Source organism: Necator americanus, chromosome III (assembly GCF_031761385.1).
Source record: "Necator americanus strain Aroian chromosome III, whole genome shotgun sequence".
Classification (NCBI taxonomy): domain Eukaryota; kingdom Metazoa; phylum Nematoda; class Chromadorea; order Rhabditida; family Ancylostomatidae; genus Necator; species Necator americanus.
In genome coordinates this window covers 36437927-36465829 of record NC_087373.1, presented here as the reverse complement: position 1 = coordinate 36465829, position 27903 = coordinate 36437927, and the positions used below count along the sequence as shown (strand labels likewise).

Sequence of the window (27903 nt, the reverse complement as noted above, 5' to 3'; positions counted from 1 at the left end):
GGTAACGTCCGTAGTAGGAAAAAAAATCCTATTCGATCACACAAACGCAAATCTTCACACACACACACCACACACAACCGTCGTTTCAGGCGGCGACGCGGTACGGTAGAAATCAACGCAACCAAACTCCGATCAACTATGTCGCATATACAGGTTTTGTATGATCGGATAATTTCAAGTAGAAAGACATGGCAAGAAATGACGAACCAATAAATGCGATGAGCAATGTTGCGAATACTATAGCCACCACACCAGATAACGATTTTGACAGACATACGTCTTCATTTAGTTCTAAAACGAAAAAAAAAAATGAGAAAGAATGGAAAGAAAATAAAATGAACAACAAAATAAGCGAAAAAAAACACCTTACCACTTGCTCTTCGTTGAGTCTCATATTGGTCCTCTAGCTCCACTTTTACGCTGTCAAAAAGACGCATGTCATTTCCCGGTGACACATCTCGATTGAATCGACGAGACGGGGAACAGATTTCCTGGAGGTGGAGAAAAACAGATGGCTTTTTCTTCTTTTATTAACCTCCTTTTTCTTTTCTCTTTCCTTAGATTTTCTTTTTCATTTTTATGGTTTTTATTTTATTTTATTTTTTATCCAATTAGAACAACCTCATCAAAGAATTCATAAAGGAAAACACAGGCAAAGAAATCCGACATAAAGTCAATGATAAGTAAATACGAAAGTTTTGTAAAAGCACTTTAAAGGCATCACCCCATGAATCTGGCGTGGTATGGATTTTCGTTGGATTATACCTATATCGGGTCGTAGATTATGTGTACACGGGTGGTTCCGCTCATCTCTCCCTGCATCACTGTAAACAAATTGCTGCGGAACGCGGTTCCTTACGACGTCCTCTATTGCAATGCGCCACCCTTGCGCCCCGCCCTCGCCTGCGATTTGTCAAAAATCCATCCGGACGCCCCGGCAGAGAATTCATTTCATTCGACGAATCGCAGGCGGAGGTGGGGCGCAAGGGTGGCGTGTGGCAATAGGGGACGGCGTAAGAAACCGCATTCCGAAACCGTCTGTTTACAGTGATGCAGGGAGAGATGGGCAGAACCAACCCTGTATACATAATCTACGACCCGATACAGGTATACTCCAACGAAAATCCATACCACGCCAGATTTGTGGGATGATGCCCTTAAACCCTCGAAAACGCCTCGCCAAGCCAGTCAACCTAGACAAAACAAAAACCACCAAGAAAAAAACTCCAAGTAACTTTTCAAGAGAGTTTTCATGAAGAATTATCTTCATGACCAACAAGGATGAAAAAAAATTGTTGTAACTAAAATTAGTCACTGGGGCATGAAAAACCAAAGAAATTGATCGAAATTTCCTATTGTAATGCTCCAACAACGACATTCGACGGTCAGAAGCGTGTGAAACGATTATACACTTTATTTATATAAAAATTAGGATCTATTAAAGAGACAGGAATTCTATAAAACAAATTTTATTGTCAATAGTTCCTGGTGAACTGTAGTATTCTACAGTTTTCGAGGTCCCATAACTGAAATTCTGGCGCAAACAAAGGAAATTTCAAAAGAAAAAAGAATAAAGTGAAATAAAATAAAATAATAAAATCATACCGGCGCATTCCTAAACGGTGTTATCTCAATGGAACATGAAAAGTACACATCATCCGGGCCAGGGAACTTGAATGCAATTATTCGAAAGAAGTAGTACATCATTCCAGATGGATCTCTGGTTCTGTTAAGCGGTGAGACAAATTGTGGACGTATGACGCAGCTGAAAACGCTTCCTATGTTGTTTACTTGTTTTTTTTTTCGCGATTTTACTAAGCGAAACGAATTATCCACGAAAAAAACCAGAAGTGAAGCTAAATATACGGCAAAAATATACGGTATTCGGCCAGGGATTACCCATTCTTGTCGATGAGATCCACCTTGGTTGCACCTGGTCCATCAGAAGCGAAGCATGAATGCACAAACATGTCGTATACATTTTCACCTGAAAAAAATTTGTGACAGCATCCCGGAGGAAACTGAAGGAGAGCTACTGTTGCACTGATCAGGAAAACCCAGAAATTTTGCTCAACCGTGACTGAGAACGAGTTTGACAAATTTACGTAGGTAAATTGTGTGTGTGTGCGTTTAAATTTTTCATTTTTCATACAATAGAAAACAATGTCTGGATTTTTTTTTCGGTTTTCTTTTAGTATCTGTTCCGCTTGGATATACGCGCGTTATTTACATTTTAGGATGTTCATGGAGTTCGTTTCTGAGCACCACGAAATGACTCCACTGGATCAATAACACGCTGAGAAATGCTAAAAACCAAAAGTGCTTACCAAAATATTAGGTTGAGTCAAAAATAACCTTAGCCCAGGTATATCGTACATATTGTTGTTGTTTACATATACAATGTTTTACCCAAACAAGTGATTTTTGCTACCATTAGAACTTCGCTTACTCTTTAGACAGCAGCCTAGTGTTTGCGCACGTTATTTTTTTTTTGTTTACCTTAAAAATGAAGAATCACAAAAGCACTTAAGCCATGTTAAATTTTGAGAATTTGAGCAAAATAATAGTGATTAGGCGGCGGCTCAAAAAACAGCAGTACGGTAAGATGTACGGTTAAAGGCAGCATACCACGCATCTGACGTGGTGAGGAAATCCGCGGGAAAAGCCAGAGATGGGATTGTGGATTCCTGAATGAAGAGTGGTTCCGCTCATTTTCTCTTATTGCCATAAAAAACGCCGCGTGGGAACCACTTTGGTTGTTACGAGGTACGTTAGAACGCTCCTCTATATATATACGTTCCAGCCCGGTCAGAAGCCTATTCATTGGTTTTACTTGAATAGGCGCGCAAAGTGACCTCATTGATCTTCGACCGCTCGCATGTGGATGCGGCGCGTGCACAAGGGTGGCGCGATGCGACAGAAGTTACCTTAGAAAACGTCATCTACCACGCCGTTTCTCACGACAGTGAGGGAGAGATAAGCAGAATCAACCTTTATCCGGCAATCTACAACCCTAACTCTAGATTTTTCCTAGGATTCCTTCATCACGTTAGTTTCGCGGTATGTCACCTTTAAAGGCATCACCCCAAGAATGGGGGGAGGGGAGAGGGGGGTGCGGGTTTCAGGTGGGTTATGCCTATCCTAGGCCTATGGCCGTAAATTATGAGGAGGAGGGTGATTTCGTCTATTTGTTCCTAATTTTTAATTAATTATTTATGATTCAGCCAAATAATTCAGAAAAAAACTATAATTTGTAAAATTGCATGGAAATCCAACAGTTACTATGGAAAAAAATAAAAGCTTCACAAAAATTCCAATTCAAACTCACCTTTTATCTGACTTTTCGATCGAACCACCAACGTAATGTTGTCGCCAATTTTTACTGGCGAACTTACAATCGGTGCAAACGGTCCGATACCATGTTGTATCTCCAACGTCATCTCTGCTGGAGGAGCAAGGTATTCCTGCGTGGAAACGAGGCGAGACGGGGAAAAACTACAAAAATAAACGCTTCGAAACCACAAAAAATATTCACATTTTCAGAAGGGTACACCACAAAACTCACTCTCCAGTCTCTGTAGATGTGATTTTGTTGCCGCCATCCGTACGAAATTCAACACCGATCCTTGGCGGCTCTTCTTTGAACACTTTTGCGTTGTCCTGACCACCATGAACAATATGTTTGTTCATTTTTATGGCTGTTTTCTTGAAAATATCATCCTGGGGAGTTGATGCTGTTTCTGGTTGAGCGGTCGTTGACGATGGAGGATACGGTTTGTTCCATGGGTAGGCAGGAATCTAAAGAATCCGACGTAACCTTCTGAAGTACAGTAAATCATGGACGATAACTTCTACTAACCTCCGTAGCCTTCCCTCTATAAACGATCCGTGGACCTGTACCACCAGAGATGGTGTCGATTTCGTTCCGTGCCATCACTGCATCAGGCAACACGTACGCATTCGGTGACATTGTGGTGGACGTGGTTGTGATGGTCGGTGGCAGCGCAGGGATCAACGGTACAACGCCGCCCGCAGGATGAAACACCTCTATTGGTGTGCGCATAGTGAAAAAGTTCGGCACTGGTTCAATCGGTCGTTGAGTGGTGACTCGAATCGTCGGTTTGTCGAGGAATTCGGAAGCCGGGCGAGGCAAATCACGTGCGGGTACAATGGGACCGGTGGAGGAGGCCGGCGACGGTGGTAGGAATGGATTTCGTGGTGTCGTTCCGGATAGAACTTTGATCGAAGGTGCTGTGGCATACTCCTCCGCAATTCGTGCACCTCCACCTTCGGAGAGTGCAATCCTAGTACTATGGTATGCTGAAATAAATAGAAGCGATGAAGCCTAACATCATCTGTAGATCCTTTTAAAACAAAAAAAATCCAAAAATATCTTATCTCTCATCCTCCTTGGGACCCTAGGAGGTTGTATTTCTCTAGAAATCGAGAGAAAGGTCAACCTATATCGCAAATACCCAGAGGAAATCGAAGAAAAAAACGTAGATAAGAAATTTTGGCTGCATAATGGTTCTACGCTTAATGAAAAAGCATTGTGGCAGTTGTCCAGTGAGTTAGGTCGCGTTTGGAACTATATTGCTTTAAATGTGTTTACGTCGTTAATGACAGCATGGCAAGAAACTGACGAAGTGCATAAATTCCAGGGAAAACATAGAGTTTAGATAGTAAATATCGGAAACCACCGTGGCTCCGCTCAATTTCCCCTTAATCGTCGTGAAAATGGCGTGGGAACGACGTTTTTTTTCTACGAAGTACGCTAGAACAACTTCCCTTGAGCGCTCTCTGCTCCTCTCAGCAACATATCAATTTTTTACTTGAATAGGTTGCTGAGAATGTATAACTGATCTTCGACCGCTCACCTGAGGACGCGGCGCATGCGCAATGGTGACGTGTTGCAACTGACTTCGTAGGAAAGCGCGTTGTCTTCCACGACTTTTTTTTTACTACGATTAGGGGAGGATGAAAGAAGCTACGCTGATTTCCGTAATCTACAACCTAAACTTCCCCCTAGGGTTTCCGTACTACGTCAATTTTATGATATCCTGCCCCTAAACACATCCGAAAATAGTACCAAGTAATAATAATAAATAAATAAAAATAATAATTTAAAAAAATATGTCATCTACAAACGAAATTTCGCAGAATTTGTCTTAATCCTTCCCTAATATGGTAAGCATAACTTGAAGTAAATCCAACATTCTACCGATGGTATGATCTTTCCTAATTATGTAGTCCTACAAAAAACTAATCTTTGAAAATAAATGGTTGTTTATAGTTTTTATTAGCAAAAAAAAACAATAGAATCCTTTAAATAGATGGTTGTTTATAGTTTTTATTAGCGAAAAAAAAAAATAGAATCCCCTAGAGATTCAAAATTCAAACCTTTCAGAGAAGGACCGAAACCGTTTCAATTCCCTAATGAATCTCTAATGTCACATAGTTTTTTTTCTCTCTCTTAGAAACAGCACCTGGATGATTCGCCGGGATTATAGGATCCGGTAACGGTTGTCGAGGCCAGCTGGCCACTGGCGAAACGCCTGGCGTGTACGGATGTGCTCCTGGAATCGGCCAGTTCCCCAGATGACCGTCTGAAGAGAAGGCCGAAACGCGTGGAACTGTGTTCTGAACGTAAAAAAACGCAAAACGTAATTGCTTTTATCGATCGACGCAATAAATCCGTGCAGCTTACGCTTTTCACAGGTTCTATACTGTTATGATTCAAAAATGGCAGATGATCCGGGTCGTCGGGAGGGATAACATAAGATCCCGAGGCATCCGATGTTGGGCTAACAGGATGACGTCGAACCGCGGAATCACTGGAAGTGAAGAAGATAAAGAAGTTGGCATAACTCTGAGTATCCAACCAGTCCGTACCTCTTCTCCTTCTCATCTTTCGCATCGGCCAGCTGGCAAACGAACAAAAACTGACGATCTGCCGCCGTTTGAGCGTCCTTCTCCATTTGCACATAAACCCGATTTTCCATTTGATCCACCATCTGTGCAAGGAATCGTTTATAAAACGAAGACGATGCAATGCATTTATCATTCATCGCTACGTTTTCCTTATAAAAACCGCCTAAATTCTTGCTATTTCCACTCCGCAAGGAAAAAAAAAACCACGCACAAATTTGAAATCAGATTTATTATCCCGTTTTTTTCCCCTGAACCTTCTTATATAAACATCATTAAATTTTGTTTTTTTTTGCCATTCCAACTGAACTTGTAATTAACTAGGACAATAATAGTCTAAATAAATGTTTCAAACCATATTTCTCCAGAAATTACGATTCCCTATCACATTAGATCTGTTTTTCCGAAATTTTTGACATCAACACCATTAAATTTTGTATTTTTTTTTTACCATTCCTACTAAACTTGTTATTAACTACATCAATAATTACTCGTACGTGTAAGAAAAAGTTTTCAAAAACTGTTTACATTTCCAAAAAATTAAAGAGTTTTCAAAAACTAAGCACAGTTCTAATATTATGCCGTTTTAAAAAAAGAAGGCTATAACGTCCACAGTAGTTCCTGGTCGGAAATTTCCAAGGATCCAGTATTTTGTTTTTGGGGGAAGTTAGGTTAGAAACCTCGCGTTCACCTTGCATAAGTAATAATAAAGTAACGGTAAACAAGACAAGTACTCTCTTGATAAACAATCAACAAGAAAATACATATCTGCAATCATTCGAAGATTGCACAAAAATAAAAATAAATAAAAATGAAAACAATAGAGATAAAAAAATAAAAATGAAATAAGAATAAAACAAAAATAAAATTATTGTTTTCTTTAATTGAGCCGGACATGAGGTTGTTACAATCCTTTATTCATGGCTAACGTTTCTAAGGTGGCTAAGGGCGATATCGCCTTCGAACGGGGGGGGTGAAATCGAACGTGAAAAAAATAACAAAAATAAGTATCTCGTCTATAGCTAATTCATTGGTAATCATCCACGGATTAACTACGGAAGAGAACACGAGTAGTACTAGCGTCACTACTAGTAATTAATAATACTAATACTATAAATATTAAGTAATATTAATGGTGGCCGGTCCTTCTAAAATGCATAATTTATGCAATCTTAGATCTAGTTCCATATTTTGACTACTCATTTAATCAGTCGTTGTACATTAGTAATTTATTTTTAATAAAAGTTCTTAAACACTTCAACTACAACAAAATCCATGTAGATAAATCAAAAACTATTGAGACAAGTTGTTTGAAAATTTGATTATGCTTATTTTAAACACTTTCGAATGAGGTGAATTAACCCAGATTAATTTACCTTTTATCCAAATAGAAATAGGAAGTTCCAAACTATGTTTTCAAACACATTTGTCAAAAGTAATTCCGAATATTTTGAATACAGCTCATTTACTTCGTGAACTTTAAAATTTAATTTTAACTCACTTCCAACTACTCCCAGATTTTCGATTTTCTTCTTTGTACCTGTGATTGGATGGATTTTCACTCGATTTTTCTCCTGGAAAAACGATTGGGTCTTCAATCGATAGTGAATTCAAGACGTATTTTGACTCAACAGCATCTTATATGCAATTAGAACCCTTTTCACAACCATTTTCTTTCAATCCTCCCCTACTTTGGTAAGTACGTGAATGTCAATTGGTAATAATGACCTCTACGCACGCATCCATACACCCTACTAGAGACTTATTGTCATCTTTTGACTCATGGAGGAGGTCGAATTTCTTGTCTTCCGCTGGAAAAACTTTCGGTGTGTGACTTTTCACGATTAGATGACGCTTCAATTATTTCTGTAACCTTGAAGTTCGTTTCGAAACATCCGAACGAAGGAAGGAAAGGAAGCGGTGTTCCCACCGACAGTCAAAAGAAGAAGGGTGGGTTCATATTAGCGGGCGCGAACCTATGATTATTATGCTGCCGAATCCCGAAACGAAGAAGAACCGCAATTACTATTGTATTGTAGAATCGACAAAAGATCTCGGTCATGACCTGCATTTACGATCCGCCGTACTAAATCTGTCTACAGAAATGTTTCAAACCACATATTTCTTTCGAGAAATTAGGATTACCTACCATATACATATGCCATAGTCGGACCTAGTGCTCCGACCCGTTTCACTTTTGTACGGTTGCCGACGGGACCCTCTTCACTTTTGTACGGTTGGCGAAGAGATCCTCACCATTTAAGCTGTACCCCATGTGCTGGACCCCTTTCACCTGAGGTGGGTCCGGCTCCTCCCTATCGCACCTACGTTCCCTACCAAATCAAATCGTTTTCCCCGAACCTACTGACATCAGCACTGAATTCTGTACCCTTTAAAAATGCCAGAATTTCAGGATGGGCCAGTGTCAGCATTAGGTTTCGCTCAAAACCCTTCCATCACTTTCCATTATCGAAGGGGAAAAAAGATTTCTAATCACAGTAAATGAACGTTCGATTTTGTCGGAAAATATGAACCAATCGATAAATGATGCTCAAACGGCACTCGTCGACTAGTTGTCGTTTGTTCGTGTTCAGAGATCCATATGCAAAAAGTAACGGATTGGCAACATTTTCCTAATTTATCGAGACTCCAACTACGGTACCGGCGGTAGCGGATAATAACGTAACACGCGTACGTCCTTGCCTTACCCATCTCGTACCAGGTGTCAATTATTAGCAACCTCATAGACGGACATTATTGATCGAGACGGGAACATTCGTTTATTTCAAACTATTGGAAGAAAAATAAGATAAAATCAATCAATCGATCCATGTACGGATATGGATATGCTGTTGATGTATATCAACGTTTCGATCGATAATTCACTATCAATCCACATCCATTACTATTCTTTTATGATCCACCGAAAACATCGACTATTTATTGACAATCGATATCCCCTATTCAATTCAAATCGATTTACGATAAAAAAATATTGTTCAATCTTCTACGAATACACTCAGAATTACCGTAATACGTATGTTAGCCCTTTAATTAGCTCTACGCTTCGGAGGTGCATCGGCACAGGTCAAGTGCTAATGTCAACCAAATCAAATATGTTCCTATAGACGTATGCTGTTACTAAGTAAAGATCTCTATGTTCAATATTATGATTTTTATTTCTGGATCAAACTATCAGTTTTGTAGGAGCTATACCTGATCATGAAAAAAAAATCAGAGCGAAAGTGTTTTTTCCGGTCTTTAAAATAAGAATGTATAAGAAAAGAGTAAAAAAAACAGAAATCACTGTTAATTTGGAAGAAATACAGGTAGTCCTGGAGATTTTGGAGTTTAGAGGGTTCAAAATTCATCTTATAAATCATAAATTTAAAAAAAAATCTTATAAACCTTATAAATCATAAATAATCTTTATAATCTTATCTTATAAATCATAAATTTAAAAAAAAAACTAAAATCTAAATAAATTCTAATCTTCATCTTCTAGCATCATCTACGAATTTCTGCGCAAATCAGTAACCTAACAATCAACGGAACTAATCAAAAAATCCAGAACCAAAGCTGCAGTGCAGCATTTCTCGAAACCCCAAAACAGGAGTGAAAAGCCAGAAATTGTCTTACTTTTAATTACGACAGAAATGACATTTACCCGATGGCATACACAAAAAGAGGAACAAAAAACAAAGTTACGGATGGGACCCTGAGCAAATGTTGATTCGGTAATGATTCAAAACTACTATTTCTTCGATTGGTGAAAGTGTAAGGTTAAAAAAGTAAATAAGTAAGGTGAAAGTGAAGAAAACGAAGTTACGGATGGGACCCTGAGTGAATGATGATTAAAGTGTCCTGTATGAAACCATAAAACCACAAAAAGAGAAAATAGGGACAATAAAATTTAAAAAAAAAACAATAAAATAAAAGAAAAAAAACTGGAATGGTGTAATCATATTACAACTACATAATCCACTCATTATGTGAAATTACCACTTTAGAAGAACTTCACACGATGAAGAAACAGACTCTGAAAGAGTTCTTTGTCCTTCGTAAGATTTCAAGGAAATACCAGTACCCAATAAAGTCACATATTTCTTCGTAACCCGGTTCAATTCCCTTCCGATCCAATAATTTCACGCATTCTGGTACTTTTATAGGTGAACCACATAATTTTTTTAATGTCTTCTAATCGGTTCCCGACTACTTACAACCATCACTTTCGTACCAGGGAAGTGAGGGAAACAGGTAGCGCGCATTTCATGCAAACTTCTCTACTTTTTCTCTTTGTGTAAATTACATGAAATTGCGTAATGTAAAGAAACAAAAAAAAAGGAGGAGGATCGTCTTTCGATTTCCCTTCTTTTCCGTACACACTGTCATGCCACCACAATTACCTCAACATAGCAAGCTGGAACTGGGAAGGTCACCGAGTGAGTGCCAGTGTCAGTGTCATCACACAAAGAAGGAACCGGAGAAGGAAACAACAAATTATCATACAACAAGATCCATACGGGGAAAAATACTGTAAGAATATAAAAAGAAGAAAACATATTCTCGTTGAGGTGAACTCGCTGTAAACTTCACAAGCAAAAAAAAACAGAAGTGATCGTGGTGGTTTCTACTTCAACGAAGACATACACACGCACACAAAAGGCACAAAAAAAGTGGATCGTGACAGGAAATAAGCGACGACGAGGTGGTAAGAAGAAGAAGAAGAAGAAAAAGAGAACTTCTCCTCACTTCTAAACAAGAACTGGTGCCTAATTTGTGCATAATAACTTACCTACAGTAATATATGACGGGAATACGTCGTGCTGGGACCACAATTTAAAACATGAATTAGAAAACTTGAAAAGAGGGACAAGAAAAAAGAATAAAATCTCTGGAAAATTAGAAAATCATAAGGTGTACCTCTTTGCAGTGCTATGTAAAAATCAAAGAATATGGGAAAATTGACAAAAAAATCTATCTATCTACGGGAATTTTCATACGCTTAGCTTCTATACATCTTCTTCCTTTCAAGTTGTGACTCAAAACCGGAACGCATTGCCAAATTTAAGCGAAAAAATGCAAAGAAAAAAAAAACTGATCGACGAAACACACTCACATTTCTACTGGTTCGACTCAACCGAGTCCCACAACGATGAGCAGGAATGGAGAACAGCACGGTATCGAGATCCATACCATTATAGTAGATACATTCGTGTACAGTTGCATAGTTGTAGGAGTAAATTTTCCCGTTAAATGCTCGATCAAAGGTTACGGATGCAGTGATTCCTTCACTGCTACACATTGCAGCGACATCTGAAATCATGGTCCGTTGAAAATTGGAAGTTTTTAATTGGTGTTAAGTTTCAGATATAAATTCATTTTTATATTTTATTCTTATATTTTATTCTACATATCTATCGATAAAAATTTTTGACGAGAGGAGTTACAAAGTTTTATCTATTTATTTATTTATTTATTTATTTACTTATTTATTTATTCATATTCACCAATTGTGCACTAAAAGAAAAAAAAATGAGACAAAACAAAACACATTTGTGTGACTTAGAACATTATATTCATTGATGATTGATTTTTATATTAATGATGATTTTTTGATATATGACTGATTTTTTTGATTTCATTATTTGATTTTTTTTTTTGATAATTTCATAATGATGTTTCCTGTTGTTATTAAAGTGAAAATTTTTTAAAATGTGCCATTAAAGTTCAGTAAATATCCGTTTTCGTTAGAAATTAAGTGTATCCACAATTTTTTCTCGTCGAGAGCTTTGAATTCGGTCACATTCGTGATTTTGAGCAAAACTAGTGATTGCATGGGTGTGTGAAACGCCTATCGAGTAATTATAGCGTGAGCCATTCCATTCCATAATTATCTCATAATTACATAATTTTCACTATTAGTCCACAATTCGTGATAACACATCATGCATCACCACATCCAAAGAAAGAAACCCAACGGTAACGTAATCGTTAATCCGTGGAATTAGAATACTATGCTTGTAATAAGCGATTCAAGCGAATAATTTAGATGGCATGAGAATTTTCCCAACCGTAACATACCGTTTATGAATAAATTTAAACATTTATTTATACAGCTCCAATTTAATAGAATTAATCATCGTCTAACGATGAAATTCATTCATAATGGTACCTTGACGTAGAATTACAGCTTACAGTTATATAATGACTGTTTCAATAATTTTTCTAGAAAATACCTTACCGTTCCAATCATTTTAAGGAAAATACAGTTACAAAAGACGTACTTACTGATAAAATGGACCTGGGACAGAGTAAGCAGACCGAAAATTTCGGAAATTATAATAAACGGCAGGGAATTATCATATACAACTAGAAATACTTCCACAGAAGATTTCAGGATTGAAGATTTTACAAAAATTTTTATGGATCGTATTTCCTGAAGAAGGCAGTAAGCCAAAAACCACGATCAGACCAGCAACGACCGAACAAAGAGGCAAAAATGTGGGGAATTCGGGTCCCATATGATTCATGGCTGTCATTAAAGTGTAGTTAAGTAATTCGCAATAATCTAGTAATAAATCACACACTAATTTGACAAATTAGGATCACGGTCCCATTGCACATTTTGAAGGTCTATCTATCGCATATGGCCGGCAAATCCGCCTAACCTACTTACGAATGACTTAGACACAATAGGATCATGACACATTTCGTGGGGATTAACTAAATACGGGAGTTGATCCATGATTTGCTCAGATTTACGAGGAAACCCGCACCGGGGTCACCGGGTAACGTGGGTTCGCTACTCCAAGATCTTCAAACCATCCGGTCGTTGTTTTCGGTTTAACGAAGTGATGAAAGTCGAATTACCTCGAATAGCGGCCACTTCCGGGGTCACATACTGTCCGGAACATTGTGCCGAGTACATCCAAAGTAAAAATATAACGTAGTCACACTTCATGAAGGAAGTGATCACTGTGAAACCGTGGACAGGCACTTGGAATGAGGCGTAGATTCGTGCAAATCCACACGATGATGATGACACACCGATGACAGCAACACTTGCCGACGACCTTGCGTTTGATGAGTTACTATGTGCCGTAGACGCGTGCAGCACACAGCTACAACGTTACTCTGACCCCGCCCGCTCGCTCGCTCGCTCGCTCCCTCAACACGACCGTGTCGACGGAGACGCTAATTGCAGAGGGTGGAGAACGACGTGAATGTGAGTTATGGTGTGTGTACGTGTGTACGCGTGGCATTGTTACCCTCCACCTGATCGCTGCTGAATCGGTCGACATCGTCCTTCCGCTGAGAAAGAGAGTGCCGGATTAGATGTTGAAATTCCCACGGGAAATTCATTGTGACGAAGATGGAATATCCGGAATTATGAGCTATTGCTAAAAGAAATTCGTTTAAAAAAAAACATGGCAGTAAACTCCAGAAAAAGCGTCGAGACGTTCCGCAACTGTGCTTTTTTTTAAATATTAGGGGGAATTCTGGGCAGGTGCATACTTTTTTAAAATATTATGGGGAATTCGCGTGAGGATTTCTCACCCTCTGTAGCAGGAGAATGACCCACCCAACCCACCACTCCTCATGCTTTAAAGGGCCAGCCTTGTTGTGTAAAATTCAGGCGAAATTCTAGTGAATTCTGTTCCTCTTGTTCTTTTTTTCTGTTTTATGACACACCTGCAGGTATTTGAATAAATAAACAAATAAATAAATAAATAAATAAATTCTGGGCGGATGTAGCGCTGTCGGTTAGAGGTTCCGCTGTCTGCACGATCGAGCGGAGGTTCGAATCCGCCCTAGTGCTCACCAAGCCTTTCAGCCATTCGTAGTCGATAAATTGGTATCAGACTTGTCTCTGAGGATAAAACCACTAACTTGACTCATCGGCTAGCCACAGGAAGTCATTGTATAGCCCAGTTACACATTCGTTAACCTCAAACGATTTTGAATTGAAATGAACATGGTGGCGCATCGCAAGCGGATTGATTAACGCCGGTCACTTTAACCTTTTATCCTTTAAGTGGAATTCTACAAACAAAACTATCCTATATTCTATAAACAGAGGGAATCTGTATATCGTTTTTTGAAAGTGGCAAATTTCTCACAAGATACAATACCATAGTCGAACAGAAAACACGGAAGAAGCACTTAAAAAGTAGGGAAGTGACCACAGTCGGGTGAAAAAGACATGAGACTTGGCGCAGATGCGTAAGCAGCTGCGCTTGAAGCGATGCAGTGAAGCGAAGCGGTTGAGATCAAGGTGGGACCATCGCGGACTGCAACGATGAGTGGTGCTAGCAATAGTCCTTGCTTGATCCTAACCGCTACACTTCTCCGCACGCAACGAGTACAGCCGCTTAAGCAATTGCAGCGAGCTTGAGGTCATTTTGACCAGACTACAGTAAAGTACAGTAATATATAACAACGATCATAAAGGACGTCTTCGCTATAGACCTGAGTTCAAAATAGTGGGTTTTTAAGGGTGAGCAGGAGAGGCAAAGGTCTTCCCTACTCTACTGTTCTGTTCCCTTTTTTTGTAGTACTTGAACATGTCTTCCAAAATTCCTGATAGATCTTCTCGAATCTACGTTCTCGTATCTTGAAACGAAGAAAAAAATCCTAACATATGTTCCTTGATTATAACTTAAAGATAAATAAAGACTTTTTTATAGGTTTACAGCACTTAGGGGTAAAAGACTTCCATTTTCGTTATATTCCAAAGGCAAACCTAAGGAAATCATCCGCAGATGCTTTTCAATATACTCAAAATTTGTGAAATCGTCCAATTTTTGCTCCAAACTCAAAAGATTTCGAAAAGTTGAAGATCCAAAAACGCTGGTATATCTAGAAAATTGTGAAGTGGAAGTAGGAAAAGCGTACATCTGTGATCAGCAGGAAACACCTACTCATTAAAATTTAAGTTCAAGTACTAAAAAAACGTATTAACAATAGAAAGAAGTTGTAACGACTATATCTCTGACGATCTTTAGTATCCGTCGTTTCCCGATTAGCTACAAAGTCTTAGTCTGCTTGGATAAAATCGTCATTAACATGAGAGTTTATTCAAAAAGCTCTATTATTCGCCTGACGTTTCGACAAACTCGTCTTTATCGAAGGCCTGAAAATGGATCGAGGTCTTTGATGTTATGTATATCCCATCAAACTCCTCCTCTCCCCTTGCCAAGCCTCGATATTGTTGTAAGTACACCACACAAGACCTTCAAAAGGGAAATAAGTGATAAGTGAGTGCTAGTGATAAGTCTCACGTGGCCATAAAGTCTCTAGTGGCCATAAAGACGGAGCTGTCGGAACGTCAGACCACGAATAACGTTTCACCAAAACCTCGTTGGGACAACAAGAATACAATTGCTCTTGTTGTTTACCTTTTTAAAGCTTTTTAAATATACTCTCATGCTAATGATGGTTTTATCCAAGCACTGAGACTTCGTTGCTAATCGAAAATCTATGGATACTAAAGATCGTTAGGGAAATAGTCGTCCTAACTTCTTTCTATTGTTAGTACCTTTTCTAGCACTAGGATTTAAATTTTAAAAAGTAAGTGTTTCCTGCGGATCTCAGATGTGGGCACTTCCCAGTTCCTCTTCTTAATTTTCCTCTCTCCTTGCATATCCTCGATATCGTTCTGAGTAGTGATGTCGAAGCTTTGAAAGGAGAGAGGAAAATTAGGAAACGAGTGTTTCACCGACTGACGGGTCTGGGGAGCCACCACATTCTTAAAGATTGTCACTAAGGCGAATGAGATCTACGCACTGCCCAGCAACCTTAAGTACTAATGTCTGGATAACGTTAAGAAACTGCATGGGGAACAATCTTATATCTTATAGCTCACAGAGTGTTACGAACGGCGTGAAGTCATTGGCAATTAATAAGCACTCATTTCTATTATTCATTAGTGGATTCTCGCCGGAAATCCAGAATGCTTCCTGTGTTTTCCCAGCAGATATATCTTTCCCGTGGGCTAATATCGCACATTTTATTACAAACCATCATGTATGTCCATCATTTTTTTTCATTCTTGTGGCGTCCTAAAAGTATTTGTAAAAGTCTTCCCACTGCATGGTCGTTCGTTCAAAATCGCCTTAACCCAAAAAGTTCTTGTTCGCTATAGGCGGAAAGCATCGAACGAACGGATCAAATGCTCCAACACTACTCTATCGGCCGGAATCCATGTCTGTTATGTTATTAATTGCATAGCACCATGCATCACCTTATTGGGGACATTGTGACGTGGTTGCGCATTACATCCTCCTGCATAACTAATTCGTTTATTTGTTTGTTCGTATTTTTGTTTTATAGTAGGGTCAAAACGATATGAAGCACGGTGCAGTTGCGTAAGCGAGTGCGCTCGAAGCGGAGCATTGAAGACAGCGGTGTGAATCGAGATGGGACCATCGTGAACCGCCGCAATGAGCGGTGGTAGCAGGGGTCTTCACTCGATCGCAACCGGTGTGTTTCACCGCACCGCTTCGAGCGTAACCACTTACGCAATTGCACGGTGCTTCATGTCGTATTGAATCTACTATAGTTGGATGCTCTAGAGACTCCTCAACCAGGATTCTAGGATACTCTGACTACGAATATGATAAACATGAGGACGATTATGGCTGTTTTCAGAAAATGACTTGTATGCAACATTTACTGAGCTCCATGAAACCTTGGCTACTGAAGTATCGAAAAGACAGATTAGGAATCCATCATATGATATAGTCGGATCAAAACGACCTAAAGTTCAGCGGATGAGTTCGAAGCGGCGAGATGAAACTAGCGGTTGGGACCAGGATGAACTGCAACGATGTGTGCCGCTGGCGAAAGTCCCTCCTTGATGCCAAGGACTACACTCCACCGCACCGCTTCGAGCGTAACCGCTTACGCACCTAGATCGAGCTCCGGATCGTTTTGACCCGACTATACCTTCGGGAAGTTCGTTTTTGTCTGCTTATTTCGGCGAATCCGAGTTCCTCGTTTTCATCCTCGCTGATCTTGGCCAATCTCAAGAGTTTTCAAAGAACTGAGCCCTTAGGCTCTGAAAATAACTCAGAAAAAAAGGGATTATTTTGTGACAACTTAATCGACTTCCAAAACATCCTATCAAGAGAATTTCAAACTAATTACTAATAAAAGAATCAAAGAGGACCAAACATTGCCCTGTTACAAACAACTGGACTGTTGACAATCAATATGTGATGATTTTCCCGTTATTTGACTTGGTTGCAGAGGGAAAACACTCTTCAACTTCAAGACTTATAATCATGTCTTATGTCTTGGTGACGTTAGCGCTTTTTGCAAGATGATTTGTTTTTATTGAATTTTCCCCTGTGTAATAACTAATTGTTACACTTGAAAATGCGCTTCTTTCACATATGCGTAAATTGTCGGGCTTTTTTTGAAATTAACTCTTAGCAACGGTGGTTAAGATCCACCGACTTATAAGGATAAAGGAAATACAGTTATCATTCGTAATGTCAATATTATGGACTTTCTCACCTCTTATATGAAAAATCATTCGTACTAAAGGGGCGTATCCAACACTACCGCAGCTTCCAAAGCTTTTTGTAAAATAAATGGCTAAGAAAGATCAAGGGGCGGGTGTAGTGTAGCGGTTAGAGGTTCCGCTGCCTGCACAATCGATCGGAGGTTCGAATCCGGCCTAGTGCTCACCAAGACTTTCAACACTCCGAGGTCGATGAATTGGTACCAGATTCGTCTGGAAGGATAAAAACACTGGATTGGCACATCGACTAGCCCCCAGAAGTCATTCTATAGGCCAGTCACATGTTCGTAAACCTCAAACGATTCTGAATTGAGATGAACGTGGGGGCACATCCACGCCAAGCGGATTGATTAACGCCAGAGACTTTTTATCCTTTATCCTTTAAGAAGATCAAAAGTGTCCCCATAATGTGAAAAAAGCATTCAGTTAGTTGGTGAGAAAGTTCTGAAAAAATAGTCTCCACTTTATTCCCGTTAATAGTCGAAGTAGGTGAAGGTGCAGCCCAGTCCGCATGAGTTTCGGATTCAACTGCACGGTACCAAATCCCAACTAAGCCATGCCATCTCACTGGGGTACCTACAAATCGGTGCCGGACTTGTCTGAGAGGCTGGAAACACTGATCTGACCAATTGACTCGCAGCTGGAAGTCACTAGAAGGCTGTACTGATATTCACAAACCACAAAGGATTCTGAAACTTGAGTCGTACGTGTATGCGCATTCCCTCAGGGACTGATCAATGCCGCGCAATTTATCGTTAAACAATGGTCGAATGCATAACGCTTACTCTATTTGAGGCGTAAAAGTGTGAATTTCGTCAGTGTTAAAGGCAGCATACTAGGAATCTGAGGTGGTATGGATTTCAGGCGAAGTATCCGTATATGGGGTCGTAGATTATGGAGACCGGAGTGGTTCCGCTCATCCCTCCCTGAATCACTGGAGACAGCCGGCCCCTGAATGCTGTTTTGTACAATGCCTTCAGTTGCAGCGCGCCACCCTTGCACTCGTAGCGATCCTTACTGCCTATCGGGGCAGTCCGAATTGATTTTCGACGAATCGCAGGGCGGAGGCGGCGCAAGGGGTGGAGCGTTGCAATAGATGGCGTCGTACAAAACAGCATTCTGAAGGCGGCTGTTTGGAGTGATGTAGGGACAGATGAGCGGAACTACCCCCGTCTCCATGATCTACGACCCAGTATACGGATACTCCACCTGAAATCCGCACCACCTCAGATTCCTCACTTCAGATTGGGGTAATGCCTTTAACCGTTGCGAATGAGTATAGATTCTAACTCTAAATGTTACCGATATGTTACTTTCCGGACCCATTGGCTTTCCTAAGAATTACCTGGATTATCAGAAGATTCTGAACCTTATTTTTCGAAACTGTATTTAGAGTCTAACCAAACAACCTTACTTCTGGTTCAAGTCTGTAAGCGGTTGCGCTTGAAGTGACACAATGGAACCCTTGCTCAGCTCTTCACTATATCTAGAGCCAGTGTCAGTAATGGTCCAAACGAAAGCCTCTTACATAACTGCACCACAAGTCAGGTTGTTTTGACTCGGCTGAACTATGATGTGAAGTTAAGCGAATGAAGAAAAGAAAGAAGGAATAAAGAAAAATATGAACAGATGACACACATAGACCCTTCCATTCTTATTATCTGATCACGCTCGCCGTCAAGTTGTACCATTGTACGGTCAAAACAACGTGAAGCATGCTCCAGTTGCGTAAACGGCTGCGCTCGAAGCAGTGCGGTGGAGCGTAGCGGTTAGGATCGAGGGAGGACCTTCGCTAAGATCATTTTTCGTTGCAGTTGCGATGGTCATACCTCGATTCCAACGGCTATAGTTGGGTCAGAACGACATTAAGCACGCTCCAGTTGCGTAAGCGGCTGCGCTCGAAGCGGTGCGATGGATACAGCGGTTGGAATCGTGGTGGGAGCATGGCGAACTGCAGAGATGCGTGGCGGTAACGAGGGTCGTTACGCGACCCCAACCGCTACGCTCCACCACGCCGCTTCGAGCGCAGCCGCTTACGCAACGGTCAGTGCTTGATGTCGTTTTGACCCGACTATGCTCACTTTCTTATTTTTGAAGTGCTTGTTTCGAGTTTTCTTCTCGATTTAGTATTATGTACCGGTAAACACGACCAGATTTCTTCCTTTACTGACCGAGTTCCTATAGGAAAATGATTCATTTTCCTCGAGTACGAACACAGTTCTTTTTAGCGTAAAGTAAAGTGCAACTCACGTTACAATCGAATATAGAATTTCCCTCCAGCAAGCTTTAACCGATCTCATTAGCGTTTGCCATCGAATTTTTTTTCTCCAGTTGCTATGGCTACGGTTACCTACAAAAGTCAATGATTTACTCTCATTTCCAAACCATAGTAACCGTGCAACCACAGCGTCCGTAACATACGGCGCTCAAACGCTATACAACTATCGCAGACGTCGGTGCAACTGCACTTGTGTTGGATACCAAGTGCGGTAATCGTCGGAGCTCCTATATTTCAAAATCGGATCAAAAGCGACTGTAAAGTGCACAAAAGGATAGAGGATAAAGTGTCTGGCGTTAATAAATCCACTTGGGATGCGCCACCACGTTCACTTCAATTCTGAATCGCTTGGGGTTTACGGACGTGTAACTAGCCTACACAATCACTTGTGGTGGCTAGCCGACGTGTCAAGTCAGTGTTTTTATCCTCCCAGACAGTCCGCTATCAATTTATCGACCCCAGAGGGATGAAAGGCTTGGTGAGCGCCTCGGCGGATTTGAACCTCCGATCGATCGTGCAGACAGCTAAACCTATTAGCTTACGTCTCAAGTTCACCCTGATGTATAGTTTGGTCAAAACGTCGTGAAACCCGGTGAAGTTGCGCAAGCGGATGCGCTTAAAGCGGCTCTCTAATTGGGCGAACCGGGTAGGATCCAGGTGGGACCGTCGCCAACTGTCATCGACTAGTGGTGTTAGCAATCGTTTCCCCTCTATCTTATCCGCTGCACTCCAGCGCACCACTTCGAGCGCAGTTGCTTACGCAATTGCTCCGTGTTTCAGGCCGTTTCCGACTATACGCTGGTGTAGTCACTTCTCACTCAGCTTTGGAAGAGAGAACGACGCTTTCGCAGTAACTCTAGCACTTTTCCCTCCCAGCACTTTAACTGCGGTCTGCCATTCTCCAACCGAAGTGATTCCACTCACAAAACTCTTCAGGGCCTACATAGGGACCAATATCTTCCTCTGCAGCATTCACCTGTGTCACCTGCGCTTACGTTTTTTTCGTTTTTTTAACGCTCCAATGGAACTCGTTGTAGAAAATAACGCGCCGGAACGCTCGAACGCATCTTCCGGGCCGTTTTTTACTGCAATTAGGAAGAAATGGACGGAATCACTCCCCTCTCCTTAATCTACGATATACGAATACTCCACCTGAAATCCGTACCACCTCAGATTCGTGGGGTTATGCCTTTAAGCGGCTGCGCTCAAGGCAGTACGGTGGAGCGAAGAGGTTAGGTCTGAGGAAGGATCCTGCCTAGCATCATTCACCGAGCCAGTTCACGATGGTCCCAACATGAACGCAACTACAGTTGGATCATGACCAACTCACCTGTGGTGTAACTGCTTAAGCGCTTCGGCTCGCATTGGGACCGTCTCTAGCTCCAATCGGAGTGGGAGGGTGGGCGGAGTCTCACTGCGCACTTCAACCGCGTACGCAAATGCACCACAAGTCGAGTAGTTTGGATTCAACTGTATTATGAGGAACTCTAGCATGCTATTATAAATCCTTTGGGACTAACAATAATATTGTTACTATGTCCGAACGACCCGAAGCCTGGTGCATCTGGTAGGCGGCTGCGATCCGAGGGACGCGGTGAAACCAGCGGTTGCCACCGGGGCAGGACCCCTTGTAGTATCACTCATCTCCGCAGTCGGATTGAATTTAGCGGTGGTTCCACCTCGATGGCACGGTTGAATTCCACTCTCTCCGCACCGACCGCAGTACGCAACCGCACCAAGCATGAAGTCGTTTTAATCCTACTACCTTAGATTGGTCCACCATGGTTTAAGTCAAGAGCGGGTGTAGCTCAGTATAAGTCAAAGCCACAACTAATCCTCCTACAACGATGGGGTTCCAGCTTGTAGTTTCTCTGAAATAATTATTCAACCCCCCTTTGAACTTGACAAACAGGATAGGAATCTAATTTGATGTCTGTCAATTCTATATTTTTCCTTTCCTGAGAAAGCGAAGCTTAAGAAAAGTGTGGGAAAATTAACCACAAGAAAAATCCACTGGGCTCTCATTCAAGAGTTCTGCATACCTTTTTCTACATAGCATCATGTGTTTCATTATTAGCGAAAATTTTGGTGCACACACCGTAATCAGCATCTGCGTCTGGCGTAGATGAGTCGATAAAGTGTGTTTGCGGACAAAGTACAATAAGACGTACTACACCACACCTTACCAAGAATTTGTCAATTTTTTTTAATAACTTTTATTCGTTTCCCATCTAATTCCTACATATATATAATATTATACAATCTACATGGAAACACACACATATACAAACTAAAACCTAACAATACAAAGGAATAAATGTACAAATAAATACCAAACCGTTTACAACACGTGAGAATAACAATGGACCCCGCAAATCGTTACATATTTACACCGAACATAGCCAGCACATTCAATTAATTAGCCGATTTAGATACTACCATCAGAACCATACGTTTGTAATCAGCAACTTGAACCTCAAGTGAGCTCAACAGCGTTTTCAATTCTATGTTCCGTCGTTCCAAAGTTTCTTTCTCATCTTTCATTTGTCGGACTTTCTCGACGCGTTTTTGCCGTGATCGTTGCGATGCGAGGTTGTTCTTGTCGCGCCTGATACGATACTCACTATAAGCAACATCTGCGTCTAGCGTAGATGAGTCGATGGAGTATGGTGAGTAACGAGAGGACGACGAGCGAGTACTACCTAAAAGCGAAAAGTCTTTTTTTCGATAGCTCCGAGGGGCAGCAGTTCAGAACAAAATGATGTACGGGAGAAAAAACTCACCAGCTGAGACATTACGTCGCCGATTTTCTCTCCGAGAGGTGGATGGTACAGGGACATCGCAAAGATCAGGGAAGAACTCCTCAATCGGACCAGTGTCCAGCGTTGAAGAGGGCTGATGAACAGGCGGTTCGGTGGTAGTCGGACTATTTGTGCTTGGCTGCGAGTGCGGCGGTAGTTCGGTACTAGCGGAGCAGGAAGGCGGGGTGTGCAGATACGCGTCCAGCGTACTTATGTCGCAGTCAAATGCCGCGTCTATATCGTTAAGATCAATAGGATAACCAATGCTCGGCGAGCAGCCGGCATAAATATCGTGGGAGTACGGAGGCGATTCGTAAGTGCGATTTTCGGCATGCGGCCAGTCTGTTGCATCAAACTGCCAGTCCGCATCCGGAAAGAAGTTCGCTGCCACATCGTCTAAAAATACGTTATGCAGAACTGAAGATATTTGAATAATCTTTTTTTCAACCTTTCTAGCTCTTTCTTTACAAAAAAAAAACCCAAAGAGCAGGGATAGCTATCGATACACTAATTTTTCTTCCCCACTCACCGTTCATTTTCGACGTGTGGTCTGAAGATTCGTTCATTGTCACCAAGTTCGTCGAGCTCACAATTAACTCGATACTTGACAGATCTGTCCACTGTTCGCAGCGACAGATACAACTAAACATCCACCAATGCCTCCTCTTACGACTTCCGAAATAGGTAGAATGCATCACCCTTAAAACACTAACCTGTGATGCTTGTCGTACGGAGGCTTTGGCTGGTGCTTTTCTATTTGCGTGTCTTCTTGCAACTCGCAAATATGGACTGCAGGATCCGTTGAAGGATGCCCGGTCGAAAAGGCGACAGGAGTCGCCAGATTGGAAGACATCCGCCACGAGGGCGGATGTGGTGAACTGACGTCTGACGGAGACCATATTGTACATTCTGAAGGATAGACGAAGAACTGATCCTCGGTTGGTTCGTAGGACAAAACGCGCGCTTGCGGCTACGCGAACAGCTAAAGTACCTGAAAAATGTTCATTAGTAAGACTATCATGTTTATTGCAATTGCACCTACTTTTTAACTGTCAGCGACCCTAGCTTAGAACTGTTATGACTAAATGAACCAACCTTGGTAATATGTAGGGGTAATATGTAGAAAATCCAAACTAAAGAGTTATAGTCAGGTTAGGGCGGCTAAAACGACGTATTGGTCCGAAATCCCATGGAAACCGCTCGGGGTGCATCTACATGTTGCTCTTCAGAATAGTATGAGGTTTATGAACGCGAGCACACCCTTATAATGAATTGCTGAGCCGATGTGCCCCAGTGTTTTCATCCTCCCGGACGAGCCTGGCACCAATTTATCGACTCCACGGGGGTGATGAGCTTAGTTGGGACTGGGGCAGTTTTGAACCATCGATCGATTGTGCAATCACTGTCGAGCCTGGCGCTAACCCACCCATCTCAGATAAATACCCCATAACTACTGCAGTTTGACAGTTTCCACCTCGAGTCAACCCTCTTCCTTAGGGAACGAAGATCCTGTTGGCGACTGCAATATAAAGGAAGGGACTGAATAGTAGGATTCCCACTACTCTTACCATCTCCCGATTTAAATTCGCGTTATCTCTTAACGCTACCGATTTATCACAACTAAAAGAATGGAGAAGAGATTTTGACAGACAGATTCTCCACACCTCTACACCCCACACTACTTAACTAAGTCAACTACAGCTGCGATTTTATCCTCTAATGCTAGATCTAGATATCGTGGCCCTTTGAACAAGTCTCGAACCATCACTAACCTGGTTAGCGGTACGCGACGATACGGTGCGCTCGAAGGCGAACCTACGACCTTTGAAAGTTACTCGATAACTCGGGACCTTAAAGGCGATCCCAAAAACCTGCAAAAGGAACTTTCAAGTTTCCATGATACAAATGTACCTGCAAAGAACGAGTGATGCGATACGCACGCAGAAACCTTCCGATTTAAGAGCGCCGATAAACGAACGACGCTCAGAAAGAAGATAGCGAGTGAATGACTCAACGAACTCGTCGCCGGCTGCCCTGCCTCCTATCGATCCGCGCTGGCGCACTTTGACGAATAGGTGCAAAAAAAAGTTAAACGATAAATGGAAATCGTCTCATAAATCTGAAAGCGTGAAAGCGCTTTGTGAATCATTCACGAAAACACATAAAAACTCGCACTAAGAAGATTTTGCTTGTTTTCGATAGATGAATTCCTGACTAGATCTTAGTTTTCGAGGCATAAATCGTTGAACTCGGGAATAATCCATCCACTTGGGATTGGGGGGGGAGGGTTCGGCACTGGCGCCCTTATTTCTGGATGCTCTATCTTACTTTTTTCTCTTTGTAATTGTAGCTTACATGTCATAGATCCTCTAAGACTAATGCTTAGGTCTTAGGGCCTCGATTGATTTGGTTCTTTACTTCCAGAAATATAGGCGCCATTGAGGTTCACTATCCCACCCCCCTTCTCAACTAATTTTACCCCAACGTTCGCTGGTAAACTTCAGACGAGCCCTATTATTTAACGTAGTTAGCTGGCTATTGTAACTAGCTGAAAACAAGTCTCAACCTTTAGCGAAGAAAGTACTTCAACTTCCGGACGTTAGTATAAAGTAGGAACGGTGAATAGATCCCATCAAAGCTCGTTACTACGCGACCTTTTTCTGCTGTTCTCCATTTTTCATCGAAAACCATGGTAACGAGGTGCACCTGAACACCAAAAGTAATTTCCAATATTTCCCAACAATTTGAACATAAAAGGTGAATAAATTCCAAACAAAGTTTGCAACTATGCCACATTTTTTGGATGTTCTTAGACTTTTACAAAAAAAAAACCCCAATGGAATAAGGCGCACCTGAGAGGCAGCGGTAATTTCCAAAATTTGTTAAAAGTTTGGGCACAGAAATGGAAAGAAATAGTGGGTTTAGTCCCTAAAGTGTGCTAAACGCCAGTACTCAGGATGGCTGGGATGTATCCAGGGACAGAAAAGGGAAGACTATGGGTCACGTAACCATCCGAACATACGTGTAGCGACGAAATGAGCGCAGAAAGAGTTCGTTTAGAGCGGTTTCCATCTACCAAATTACCGTACGTTGGGTGTACTACTTTCCTAAAGTAATTCTAAACTGCCAAAACCAAAGAAGGCACTAGAACGTACAACAGCAGCTGATGAAAATGCGAGTGAGTACACGTACCCGAGCCTCTCGTATCGCCACGCCCACTATTGCACAATCTTTCGCAATGGTCCGCAATCGACGAGAGAAACCGCGACGCAGTTGGTTACAGCGACCGTGAGATAGCGCTGAATCCATGGAGACAGATGAAACCGTTCAAGGCGAAAAAACTACGCACTGGCACCATTTGTTGTTGGTCAAACACCAAACCGCACACGTCATAGTTTTGCGGACAAAGATTTTCTATGATTCATTCCAAAGATTCGCAGGAGAGGAACAAAAATCGGCGGAAAAAACCTCAGCCATCTAATTTTGTGGTTCGTGAAGAAAAAAAAGGAACTTTGTTGTCTTGTGGATGCATTATTGACTTGTTGACGTGTGAGGTGCATTAGTTTAGTTTATTACCCTAACAATTTACAATGCGACCATTCAGTGGAGAGGTAATATAAACAAACAACAATAATAAATATGAGGAGCTGTAATATAAGCGTGGTAAGCACCAGCAGCAGCAGTGTGGATTTTTTTTTTTGGAAAGACTCGTTGAAACGAGCGTTTACCAGAACAGTTTCCACCATCGAAGAGGCTTGAAAAAATGTTGAGAAGTTTCCGGATCAGTCATATGTTCTACATGTTGGAATGTTTCGGTGTCAGATGAAAACAAGTGAGAGGATCAAAAGGTGAAAGGGATTTACCATAAAAACCGTACCTTACTGGTTCCTAAAAATTACCATCAGCCTCCTGTACTGGCTCCCTGTGAACGTAACAAGTTCATAATTTACTAGCCGTTTATTTCCAATTCGCATCAAAGCATCGAAAACATAACCCACACAACTAATCCGAGCCCTGGAACCCTGTTTGTCACGCCTAAACCTTTCCGAATCGTTCTCTTCTATTTCTTTTCAGCGTAAAACTGCAAATTTAAGTCTAAAATAGTGCCTACAATAATCTCAGAAATAAATCTTCGCCTTAAAATGCTCCACGTTCTAGTAGCAGGTGAATACATGGATGTTCAAGCGAAAGCTCTGACGACTGAAGAAATTAGACGATTTCGGGAGGAATAAAATCACGCAGGATAGCTTGCTCGAACAAAATCCACGAAACAAATTGGATCTTGAACCCAACTATTCGTAAAAAAATCTCAAGTCATTCTTATAGTTCATTTAAGTAATAGACCCTTACAGCTTATTTAAGTCATAGACCGGACTTCTTTCCGGATTAACTGCTCTCTTATTGCTATCCACATGCAGAGAAACATGCAAGAGAGATAGCTTTTCGGCTATGTTATATAGAATACGTCGTTTTGCAGCTGACATGTGCTGTACGTTTGCTGGTACCAGAAAACAAACAGAAAGCAAACGGGAAGAAGCAAGTTGTGCACGTGCGACGTCACACCGTTCGTTCATCATCACTCCTCTTCGATGAACTGAACAAACACAAAAATCCTTTCCGTGCAATATCAGTAACAGAAATTAATCGTTTACACGTATTTATGCACGTAATTCGATAAGGTTCCCTTAAAGATCTCTGGGATAGCTAAAATCTTTGCTTTTACCGATTAAATAATGCAGAATGAACCTTAGAAACAAGGAGATTTGATGTGCAAAACATAATTCTCCAATCTCTGTGCTTCTATGGGATTTACCTCAAAAAAGAGAACAAAACAAAAAAATGTGAGTAGACACAAAGGAATGAAACGACATATGAGATCTCATAGCTAAGTTACTCCGAACAAATCGATGATAACCATGCTCCATTAGTGTCAGTTGGGTGCTTTCTGGAAACCTCAACCTATAAACCAAAGTCCCAAGTATAGTAGTAGTTGAAATACTGCAAATGAACGGAATTTCCATTGCAATGCAGAATCAAATCTCTGCTTCGCGGTCAATTTCTTTCTCTTTGAATACAGCACAATCAGAATGCGACCTTTGATAGTTAGGGATCTATTTTCTTGTTGGAACCATACTAATCCAAGCAACCTATTTAGAATCCGTACGCTTTTCTCCGTCAAGCACAATTTGCAGATAATGAAGTGATCATTCACACTTCGTTTTGGAAAGTTGGAGTACTCCTACATTTTCTTGACTGAGTTCTACTTTTATTAGTATATATCGTAAAATATTGCTGTATTGGACAATAAAATGCCAGATTAAACGAACGAAGCAAAAGCAAGAGATTTTCCACTTCTCAACTATTTC

General features: G+C 41.2%; 3 protein-coding genes across 5 annotated transcripts; all 3 read right to left on the bottom strand.

Annotated features, from left to right (window-relative positions):
- Nucleotides 1-136: 136 nt before the first annotated feature.
- Nucleotides 137-12859, bottom strand: RB195_012094 (uncharacterized protein; the record flags this gene model as incomplete). 2 transcript variants are annotated; one of them, XM_064193790.1, is made up of 12 exons in its annotated part: nt 137-291; nt 371-491; nt 1606-1765; nt 1900-1987; nt 3329-3495; nt 3566-3798; nt 3860-4320; nt 5487-5640; nt 5708-5834; nt 5893-6014; nt 11048-11244; nt 12802-12859. In XM_064193790.1, 12 exons carry the CDS (start codon nt 12857-12859, stop codon nt 137-139), a joined length of 2043 nt encoding a protein of 680 aa, XP_064051373.1. The 2 variants fall into 2 exon arrangements, with proteins under 2 accessions (XP_064051373.1, XP_064051374.1); XM_064193791.1 differs by lacking the exon at nt 12802-12859 and having other exon boundaries at nt 11048-11122.
- RB195_012093 (uncharacterized protein) lies at nt 11200-23390 on the bottom strand (the record flags this gene model as incomplete). Of its 2 annotated transcripts, XM_064193789.1 has the most annotated exons (7): nt 11200-11244; nt 19709-19742; nt 21067-21206; nt 22176-22438; nt 22520-22933; nt 23067-23179; nt 23251-23390. In XM_064193789.1, the coding sequence occupies 7 exons, from the start codon at nt 23388-23390 to the stop codon at nt 11200-11202; spliced, it is 1149 nt and encodes a 382-aa protein (XP_064051372.1). The 2 variants fall into 2 exon arrangements, with proteins under 2 accessions (XP_064051372.1, XP_013308790.2); XM_013453336.2 differs by lacking the exons at nt 11200-11244; nt 19709-19742; nt 21067-21206 and having other exon boundaries at nt 22152-22438.
- Nucleotides 23391-23519: 129 nt separating this feature from the next.
- RB195_012092 (uncharacterized protein) lies at nt 23520-25846 on the bottom strand (the record flags this gene model as incomplete). The annotated part of the gene is made up of 7 exons (XM_064193788.1): nt 23520-23528; nt 24310-24408; nt 24478-24599; nt 25226-25243; nt 25390-25465; nt 25560-25655; nt 25730-25846. 7 exons carry the CDS (start codon nt 25844-25846, stop codon nt 23520-23522), a joined length of 537 nt encoding a protein of 178 aa, XP_064051371.1.
- Between the last annotated feature and the right edge of the window lie 2057 nt (nt 25847-27903).